At 34.6% G+C, this 11,034-nt stretch overlaps 1 protein-coding gene and 1 long non-coding RNA gene across 10 annotated transcripts; both read left to right on the top strand.

Moving 5' to 3' along the window:
- The first annotated feature begins 897 nt into the window (after nucleotides 1-897).
- On the top strand, nucleotides 898-4,634 carry LOC107901908 (uncharacterized). The gene is made up of 2 exons (XR_005914611.1): nucleotides 898-2,739; nucleotides 2,815-4,634. It is a non-coding gene; the product is annotated as an uncharacterized lncRNA (long non-coding RNA).
- Nucleotides 4,635-5,627: 993 nt separating this feature from the next.
- LOC107901907 (beta-ureidopropionase) lies at nucleotides 5,628-10,911 on the top strand. 9 transcript variants are annotated; one of them, XR_005914616.1, is made up of 7 exons: nucleotides 5,631-5,770; nucleotides 5,879-5,948; nucleotides 7,183-7,267; nucleotides 9,028-9,385; nucleotides 9,913-10,097; nucleotides 10,171-10,398; nucleotides 10,481-10,767. XR_005914616.1 is itself a non-coding variant. In XM_041095508.1 (4 exons), the coding sequence occupies exons 2-4, from the start codon at nucleotides 10,089-10,091 to the stop codon at nucleotides 10,523-10,525; spliced, it is 282 nt and encodes a 93-aa protein (XP_040951442.1). In that variant the 5' UTR covers nucleotides 8,661-9,385; nucleotides 9,958-10,088; the 3' UTR covers nucleotides 10,526-10,767. The 9 variants fall into 9 exon arrangements, 1 of the variants encoding a protein (XP_040951442.1); XR_001685496.2 differs by lacking the exon at nucleotides 7,183-7,267 and adding an exon at nucleotides 7,994-8,056 and having other exon boundaries at nucleotides 5,628-5,770; nucleotides 9,028-10,097; nucleotides 10,481-10,911; XR_005914615.1 differs by having other exon boundaries at nucleotides 5,631-5,948; nucleotides 9,782-10,097.
- Nucleotides 10,912-11,034: the final 123 nt, after the last annotated feature.

The raw sequence follows: 11,034 nt of genomic DNA on the forward strand, positions 1-11,034 counted from the left end.
CAGAGTCACGATTGATTGCAGCTTGGTTCAATAGTAGATCAGATTACTCGTTGCTGAGACGTTACTGCCTACTCAGAATAAAGATTCGGTAATTTCGAAACCTTTATTTCACCCCGATTCGTTCATCGCATATGGATCCATGGTTAGGACCGCCGGATGTTTTATTTTTCCACTGCGCTGTAGGGCTGCCGATGTTCCAACACTTTCAACAATCCCATTTTGCTTAGATGTGTGTGGACACATAACACGATGAAGAATTTCATGCTGAGCTAATAGGGACGTAAAAGAACGAAATTCACTACCCCAATCACTCTAAAACTGCTTAATATCTTTGCTAAACTAAAATTTAACCAATTTTTAAAACTAATCAAAACAGTCAATAGCTTAAGACTTCTTTCGAATAAGAAACAACCACGTAAACCAGCCAAAAACATCAACAAAAGAAATATAATACCAACTAGTCCCAAATAAACAGCAGCAGATCCCCACAAATCAGAAATAACTAAACCAAACAGATGATGATACACGATAGTGGAATCAAAAAATGATAATTTGTGTGATTTCCCTTATTGACAAGCAAAACACACGTGCTGCAAATTATTAGTATCAACAACAACATTACAATCTTTTAAAACCGAACTAACAACAGTCGACAATAGATATCCAAGTCGAAGATGCCACAACTCAAACAATTTGTACTTGGTACCCAACTCTGTATTGTGAAAAGAAAACTCAACACCATGAACAAACCTTATACTAACGGAAGAGGACACCAGAGAAAATTGATACGATCACTCATGTGTGTGGCCTCGAAGTAAAATTTCATGAGTTTGTATATCCTTTACAAGACAATGAAATGGGTGAAACTTGAAAAATACATTATTATCTCGAGTAAATTAAGAAATTGAGAGCAAATTTTTTTCGAATCTTAGGTACATGTAACACATTTGTTAAATGCAACAATTTACAATAAGTAAAAATTGCGTTATGGCCCAAACGCTCAATACAGGCACTCGTACCATCACCCATAAGTAAAGAAATATTACATGAATATTCAATTGATTTATTTAACAATGAGGCTTCTTGACAGATGTGATTAGTAGCACCCGAGTCGGGGTACCAAACCATTGACTCAGTAGACTAATGGGATAATGAAGCATTCGGCTCAGCAGAAATATTACTAGGTAAACTAGGCCTAGTGGAGTGAACATTTGGTGGCCCAAAAATAGTCCCAAACCCAGGAGCATTCGACGGCCCAGCAGAGTGAAACATGGAAGGCCCAGATGGATGTTGAGCAGACCTAGACTAAAAGTATGTCGCACTATACAAAGCAGACCCAGGCGATGGCCCAACCGAAGCACTAATTGGATTATTCCCAAAGAACCCATCATGCACAAACTAGGAACCAGGTCCAAAAGCAGCAGACAACCCAAAACCCAATGTAGTCAGTTGAGACAAAAAAGTAACCTAATTAGCCACTAGGCCTGAGGATAGAACCAGGCCAAATTGAACCCAATTATGATTAGATGAAATCCTATCAACAGATGAAGCACTAGACCTGTCCATGCCCGGCCCGACGGTCCGCCCGAAATATGGGAGGGTTTGGGTAAAAATATAGGCCTGAAATATGGGCTTGGGTAAAATTTTAGGCCCGTTTAAAAAATGGGCCGGGCCTCGGGCAAGATTTTTTTGGCCCGGGCCCAGCCCGGCCCGGCCCGAAAATATTAAATATATATATTTTTATTTTTAAAATATAATAGTTTTTTATTTTAAGTTTATTTACTTTCATTTCCTTGACTAGTGTTACAAAATAATAATAAGAAAACATCAAGTTTGTTTTACTAATCAAATGTTAAATTTTGTTACAACAATTAATACAATTAATACAATTAATAATTTGATAAATTTACTAATCAAATGTTAGATTTTATTACAACAATTAATACAATTAATAATTTGATAAATTTACTAATCAAATGTTAGATTTTATTACAACAATTAATACAATTAACAATTAATAATTTGATAATTTTACTAACAATTAATTTTAATAACAATTAGTTTTAATTTTATTAAAAAAATAATTTTAATTTTAATTTTAATTAAAAACGGGCCGGGCCGGGCTCGGGCCCCATATTTTTTCTTCGGGCCGGGCCTGGGCAAAATCTCAGGCCCATATTTCGGGCCGGGCCCGGGCCTAGTAAACGGGCTGAAAATTCTGGCCCGGCCCGGCCCATGGACAGGTCTATGAAGCACCAAATCAACTGAAATTAGAATCCCCATTTGCAGCCACCTAGAAATCCCCAAGAGACCGAGAGTCGAAATTCATCGGAGGTTCATCAAATGACTGGTTAAATCAGTAATAGCACCGCTGGGCAAGATAACCGAGACACCCACAAATCTGACACTAAGGTCGACTTAATTTCCCTAACCACGACCACGGCGAGATCCTGAAAATGAGACTCAGTCGGAGGAACAGATTGAGAAGCCATCGTCGAAGCATTCGACACAGGTAAATGTTGAACCATATTCGCCTAAACTGGGAACTCCGAAACAAACTGCTTCTGCCTGTGTTCACATTCTAACAAAATATCGACAAGTCAATCCATCTTCAGAGGCTCCGTTAAAAATGATGCGGGAGTGAGAATTGAGTCAAACTCAACTGAAAGACCAACAAGCATAAATTCTACTTGTTCCTCAGTGGAGATGGGATGACTGGAGGCTTCAAGAAGATCACAGGTACCTTTAATCTGGGCCAGGTACTTTTTTATAGATAGATGTCCTTTCTTTAACGAATGTACTTCGTGTGCAAAGGATGTACCTGTAAAATATGACAAGAGATTGGCACTAACTGTGGACAATAGCGAAGAAGCAAGAAGTTTATCTTGTTGATGGTAAGTGACAAATTCGGGATTAGAAACTAACGTCCCTTCACGATCTGACACAAGTTGAGACAAGATCGGAAAAGTACCATCTAGGTAACTAGTAATATCGTATCCATCTACAATAAGTTTGATTTGATGTTTCCATTGAACATACGTGTTTTTTGTAAGTTTTACGGTTTCATGCCTAGGAAAAGACTACACCACACGAAAGGGTCGTTCACCATCGAGGAAACTAGGCGAGAGGAAAGATGAACAGGAGTGAAACTTCTTGGGAATTCATCAGGTGAAAGAGTAGCCATCAAGCGCTGAACTTAACTCAAAAGCTAGTGACTGATACCATGAAAGAATTACATACAAGATAGTAAGAAAACTAACTATACTAAACTATTGAACAATCTTGTGATTATAGCTTAAGTGAATAGAGTACATGAGAAGTACATAGATACACATACAAGAGAAAGTAACTGCTATTAACAAATTCATTTATAATGTCTATCTCTAACTGCATTTAGAGAATTTTACAAGAAACTTTGGGGCTTAAACCTACCCTCTGAAATCAAGATTACACTATGGCGTATTTCAAAAAAATTCATCCCTACGCTATCAAACATGCATTACAAAAAACTAGTTGCCAATATGATATGTCCAAGATATGGGGAGGGTGCTGAAACTGTGAATCATGTGTTTAAGAGTTGTCCTTTTGCAAAGGAGGTATGGGGGTTAGTTGGTTTTCCTAGGATCTTATTAAATTCGATACAGGACATGTTCGAGTGGCTTACTTGGGTTTTCAACAACTGTTCAGTACTTCAACGCATAACATTCTGTTGTGGTTTGTGGATCTTGTGGATTGCAAGAAATAAATTTATGCATGAACATTCAGCTAAATCGGTGGTTGACATATCAAGGTTCATTCAAGGATACATTAAAGAAATAGGTGTCAAGGAAAATGGGGTTACCAGGAAGGTGATCTATGCAAAATGGAAGCCCCTTCGAGAACATGCATCACACTTAATTTTGACGCAGCTTTTGATAAGGATTTTTTCAAATCTGGGACGGGGATTGTAGCCAGAAATGCGCAAGGGCAGGTGTTTGCATCACGTTCAATACTCCACTCAAACGTGGGCTCGACATTGACAGCAGAAGCCCTCACATGTTCATGGGCAGTTAAAATGGGGTTAGTGTTGGGGGTTACAGAGGCAATTATCGAAGGTGATTCTCTAACTATTATCAAGAACTGCAGCAATTTGTCCTAAGGTAAGTCTAATACGGGCTGACATCCAGGATATACAGTATCATAGTAGCAGATTTCTTTCCATACAGTTTAAACATGCAAATTGTGAAGCTATTCAACTCACACACAGATTAGCAGTCGAAAGTTTGAGAAATAGAGAGGAGTTTTACCTGGAAAGAGCGGTCCTGGGCTCCGCAAGGAGAATGATGGAGGACGAGTGGATTCATGAACCAAATTGAAGGAACAATGGGGAAGTGCGTCGATCCCTTAGGAGTAGAAAGGAGAAAAATTGTTTCTGTGAAAATGCAAATATGGAAGGGATGGGGAAGAGGAAAGTGATTAGTGGGAAATGAAACCATCGGTGTTTTGCAATGATGACAATAGATGGGACAGGTAGGATTGCCGAGGAATAGGCTGGCTTTTGTTTGTTTTTAAAGTCTATTTTATTTTCTTTTAATGGTTTAATTGTTTTGCTCTGGGGCGATGAATGTTAAGGGCTCCTAGTGGATTTTGATGTATGCTTTAGTTTCAATTTTTTCCTTTATTGTCAAAAAAAAAAAAAACTATCTCTAAAAATAAATAAAATATATTTTAAATTAATACATACAATTAAGCTCGTACATTGCATCAAATATAATATAAATATAAATATATATCCAACCAGCAATGTACAATCAAACCAAAATATATTATATATTTAATAAATAGTAAAACACATTGTTTAATAATTCATCAGAATTGATTTATTAATGATTTAAGATACCTGAAGAAATGTGTCTGACACAAAATATATTATATTGAATTATTTTGACTTTTAATAAGTTCAGTAATCCATCAAAATTCTTTTATTCCCGTTTAAATAAATATAAATACTTGAAGAAATGTGTAACACAAAATATATTATATATTAATATTTTGACTTTTAATAAACCATAAAACACACTGATTTAAAAAATATATAAGTACATAAAGAGATGTGTATACCATAAAATATATTATATATGATTTTTTTTTTTACTTTTGATAAATCATAAAACACAGTTCAATAATCCATCAAATTTGGTTTATTCCTGATTTAATAAAATATAAGTGCTTGAAGAAATGTGTAACACAAAATATATATTATATGAATTATTTTGACTTTTAATAAACTATAAAACACATTATTTAGTAATTCATAATTGGTTTATTCCTTATTTTTTAAAAATATAAACATGTGGAGAAATGTGTGAAAATATTATAATTAGGGGTGAGCGCTCGGTCGAATTGAGTCGAATCAAGTGAAAACAAATTCAAATTAATCGAAGTCACGAATCTTATTTTATCATCCTAACTCAATTTGAATTTTTTTCAAATCAAGTGAAATGGAGGGTCTGTTTGATTGACGGAAATGATTTTCCGAAAAATTATTTCCAACTTTTCTGGTGTTTGTTTGGCGGAAAAGATTTTCCATTTGAAAAATCAACTCCAAAACACGAGTAAAATCAAAGCCAATTTTTAGAAAATGTCTTACCGATTTCTAAGCCGTAACATTTTCCCTTCTCTTCTAAGCAGTGGTTCTCCCTTCCTCAAAGCCTCCGCCTCTCCTCCTCATCTCTGCCTCGCTATCTCTGTCTCTCGCCATTTTCTCTCCAAATGCAACAAAAGCCAAAAGGTAAAGGAATGAAGCCACTCATGTATCCCTAGATCCACGCACTGTTGCCTTATTTTTCCTTCGCTCAATTCCCCAACTTTCATACACGAATTCTTCCATCTTTTTTAGTCCTGGAGGATTTGTTTCATCCCTTGATCATCTCATTTGCTTTGGCTAACCTCCAATTTCCTACTAATCAGTGAGTGTTTCCTTTTTCTTCTCGTAATCTTTAGCTGTCGTTTGCTTTGATCTCTCTTAATTGCTCGAGCACTTGGTATCTTGAAATTTTTGTTCAAAATTTACTGGATTTTTCTAGTACTTAAATATTATTATCTCTTGATCTAGTTGATTCATTTTCTCTTGATTAAGAATTTATGATCTCAGTGATAAAAATTTATTTATTGCCTTCTTTCACTGGCTTCTATTTGAACTGAAATGAATAGTGTATTGGCAATGTATATTTCACTGGAGTATTGTTATGAATATTTGATATATTTATGTTGTGATAGCTCGAAATAGGGCATAATCAGAATAGTGATTTCGTAACCACAAATACGAAGTGAAATAGTTTAATTTTATAAATTTTTATTAGTTACTGATTGATTGAAATATTGTGTGAAAATATGAATAGAAAATTTTAATGATTTAGTGCCTAATTGAATTTTTAGGACTAAATTGAGAAAAATGCAAAGTGCGTCTAATTAGTGATTAAATGACTTAATTGAATTATTGCATGAAATTGGAAGTGTTTATGTGGCAATTAGACCATAAATTAGTGATATGGACACAAAAGGGTAATTCTAGAAAAATATCTAAGTAATGGGTCAAGGGCATTTTTGTCCAAATTGAGAAAAAGATAAAATAAAGTGAAAATAAGTGTCCATCTTCTTCAAAATTGAAGAGCTTGCTGCCGAAACTTTCATGCTTCAATAGTTAGGGTTTTTGATTTTTCTAAGTTCAATTGTAAGTGATTTTTTGCCCCGTTTTTAATTATTTTCGTATTTTTATGCTTATTGAAGCTTGAATTTCATGTTTCTACTATTTAATTTAAATGAAATTAAAGTTTAAAAATTGACCCGTTCATGATATAATTGTAAATTGATTAGTGATGTTAGATAATGAATGTTTGAAGTGTTAATTACAAGTTTTACTAGATGAATTTTGATGAAAATGTTGAAAAATGGCTAAATTGTGAAAGATGGTAAAGTGTGCATAAAGTTGTGATTTTGTGAAATTGAGGGCTGTTATGAGCATGAAATATGATTTAGTGAAGTTTGAAATTTAAAAATTTAGTGAATTTTATTTTTACGAGCTTTGGGACAAAAGTGGAATTTTTGAAAAGTTATGGGGAAAATGTAAATTTGCCAAAATATTGTGTATGAATTGTATTTGAATGGAATATTGATAAAATGTATTAAATTGTGTTAATATAGATCAAGAAAGAAGAAATAGTGGAAGTGATCGGGGAAAAGAGAAAGTTATCGACTAAATTACAAAAATAGTTGTTTTGCATCTGAGGTAAGTTATGTGTAAATAATAGTAATATATTTTATAAATTGTGAATTTTATTTGATATGTGAATCAATATTGAATGTGGAAGGAAAATTGTTCATGAATTATTCAAGTGATAAAGTGTTTAAAATAAAGTGTTAAGTGTAAATTCCCGATTGAACTTAGGAATAGAAGTGGATACAAGTAACATGTCACTAGAGACCAGTGTTACAGTGTTACAGTGAATCCCGGGTGCTGGGTGATCTAGCATGTGTTGCAGACACCTGATAGCTTGTGTGAGCAGGCCCGTGGACATTTCCAGTGTTATTGATCAGTGGTAGCTTCGGCTACATAACAGTGGTAGCTTCGGCTACATTTTAGTGGTAGCTTCGGCTACATAACAGTGGTAGCTTCGGCTACATATCAGTGTTGCACTTATGTGCTAAATCTCTACGTATCTGTGTATATTCCGAGTGTTCAACGGGATTAATAATGAGTTAAAGTGAATATGAAATGAAGTGTGTATGCAGGTACAATTGAAAGAATGAGCATATGTGATAAATGTTAAGTGTGAAAATGTATATGAAAGTGAATTGGTAAGATTGTGCATGTGTAAGTGATTGAAATTGTTAAGGAATGTTTTGATTAGTTATATGCTAAAAGTGTTATTTATTAAATGAGTACCTATTATTTACATGTAACTTACTAAGCTATTTGTAGCTTACACATTTTCTCATTTCCTTTGTTTTATAGTGATTTGAACTTGATCGAATTGGGGATCGTTGGAGCTCGTATCACACTATCATAATCATCTCGGTATTATGTGCTTTTCAAAATGTTTAAACTATAGCATGTATAGAGTCTTAATCATTTTGAGTATGTTCATATGATATGACTAAGATTAGCTATTGAAATGGTTAATAAAGATTATGTTTTGGTATTATGTATGTGTAAATGGTAGCTAATACAAAGAAGCAGTTTCTTTGACAGCAGCAGTGACGTGAATGTGAAAAATCACCATAAATAGTAGAAACGGAATTAGAGAGTGAATTATATATGGAATTAAAGCTTATCAAGTCTATTTTTATATGAAAGAAACAGTGTAGGCAAAGGAATTCTGTATTTTGAGATATTTTAATTTTAGTGAGACAGGGTCAGAATGGTTTTTGAAGTCCCCTGTTATGACTTTGGAAAATCATTATAAATTGTACAGAAATAATTATGGGTCATAATTTATATGTATAGATTTATTAATGAGTCTATTTTCAAAAGAAACAAACGATAACCTTATATGAATTCTGTGCAATGAGATAATTTATTTTTAGTGCCAAGAGGTCAGACCTGTCGAGCTGTGAAACAGGGGATACTTTAATGAATAAACTGTACTAATTGGCTAAGTAAAAAATTCTGAAAATTTTATGGTAAGTAGGAATATTAGTATAGTTTCAGGGAAAATTTACGGATTTAAATTTCGAGTCTTGTAACTCGAGTTATAATTAAATTAGTGACAGTCACGCAGGTGGACAGTTTTGTTGTGAACAGTGAATTTAATTTTAAAAGCAAATTTTTATGCTCCGAATTGGTAAGTTAAATTGGATGACATCTCGTACTCGATTCTGGTGACGGTCTCAGGTAAGGGGTGTTACATATGTTATTTCTATACACAAATTTCTTTCTGCTGTGGAAGCACTCTGCTTATTGTAAACTAAGGGGTGGAATTTACAATTGAGATGCAATGTTCTTCTCTTGCTACAAACTTTTTTTTAAGAAAATTGTGTGCTTTGCAGGTAGATTTCGGGTTGCAATCAAGTTTTTTCTTGGTTGTTTGCCTTTTCCATGTAACTAGATTATAGACCAGAGCATCCTTTTGGTTTCAATGGGCACACAGAAGATTTGCCTTTGGAAATCAGGGGTTAGTAGTTGCCAAGGTCACATTCCTGGCTCATTAAAAGGTGAGGCAAAGGAAAAGGAAGACGACCCTCTCTACGGGGCAGACTCAGGTGATGATCTGGATGACTTTGACTTCAAGGGAATTAGCAGTGAGCTTGGCATGGTGGAAGGTCAGGTTTGAAGCATACCATATGAACTTTTATTGGTGCTTAAAGCTGAGAGACATGTTGGTGCTTAAAGCTTGACTTCAAACAGGTTGCTGCTTAAAGCTCTCTGCATGTTTCAAATTCATAGCACTTGTATTGGTTGTATTGACTGTGATTATTTACCATGTCAAGCAGAACTAGTAATTCTGCAAGTTTGAAACTCATAGGATTTGCATTAATGATCTTAAGGCACTTTTAATGCTTTTGCTGCACTAGTTGAACTAAAAATGTATCCACCATTCTTGCTTTGACACCAATTTCAATTCTTGAGTTTCCATTCTTGAGTCTTAACAGAAAGTTTAACAAATAAAGACATATATTTTACATGTGGGAAGGCTAATTTTGGTCCACTTTTTATGTAATATTCGTATGCATGAGAGATCACAATGTGTAGATAACAATAACACAAGTTAAACTACAAACTTGTGTCTGTTTTTTTGGTTAGGAACACAGCTTTTGTCTATTGTTTGCTCTACCACTGAACTTTGTGGTTGTCGCATCAGGAAAAATGAAAGTACTGAAAAGGGGAAAATAAGTTGAGACTATTTTGTGCTTTTCCATTTCAAATCATTCCAGGCTTTCAAATTTTCTGCTGACAAAGAGTTGTTAAGAGAACCCCAGGTAAGGGTCGGTCTTCTTCAGAACTCCATTGCTCTCCCAACCACTGCTCCCTTTTCAGACCAGAAAGAAGCTATATTTGAGAAATTGGGACCAATAATTGATGCTGCTGGTGCTTCAGGAGTCAACATACTATGCTGCAGGTATGGTCAATTTTATTGATCGATGCATAATATTCTGAAAATGCAAATTAATGAGTCTATGATGCAAGTTCAGGAAGCATGGATGATGCCATTTGCCTTCTGTACACGAGAAAAGAGGTGGTGTGAATTTGCAGAACCTATTAACGGGGAATCTACACAATTTCTTCAGGAATTTGCACTCAAGTATAGCATGGTCATTATAAGCTCAATTCTTGAGAGGGATATAAATCATGGAGAGACTCTCTGGAATACTGCTGTTATAATTGGAAATCATGGCAGCATAATAGGCAAGCACCGTAAGGTAAATGCAGTAGTTTATCTGGGTCTGGGTTTATGTTTCTTGAATTTTTATTGATTTTGCTTAATTGACTGGCTTCTAGCAGAACCATATTCCTAGAGTTGGGGACTTCAATGAGAGCACGTATTAAATCAATAGATTTAAATTGGGGACTTCAATGGAGCCTGTTGCCTTTGTTGATTGCAATTGCTGATATTTCTAGCATATTGCTAGTTCATTTGCTTCATAGATATCAGATGGTTGTCTGCCTCTTTACCTGGTTGCATTAAATCAATAGGTGTCAGTTGAAAATTTTGATTGTATGTACCATTCATTTTGATTTTACTATCAGTTCTATGAAATTCTTTTTTGGGCCATGAGTGATTTTTTCTTGCGTGAGCACGTTTCGCCATATGTCTAGGTAAAAAGTTGGGTTCTTCGCTTGTATTTTTTCCTCTCTATTGGATGGCAGCCTATAGTATTGGGGCAATGCTTGATCTAGTAGTAGCTTTCAAAGAACATAGTTGATTGCATGCATATGGTTATGTATTTGTTGAATGCATACATATATACATATTTATGTTTGTAAATGTTTGCATTGGGATAAATTTTATAGGAATTAGCTTTGTGTTACAATGTAGATTGGTTGGCTAAGGAATT

Source organism: Gossypium hirsutum, chromosome D06 (genome assembly GCF_007990345.1).
Source record: "Gossypium hirsutum isolate 1008001.06 chromosome D06, Gossypium_hirsutum_v2.1, whole genome shotgun sequence".
Taxonomy (NCBI): domain Eukaryota; kingdom Viridiplantae; phylum Streptophyta; class Magnoliopsida; order Malvales; family Malvaceae; genus Gossypium; species Gossypium hirsutum.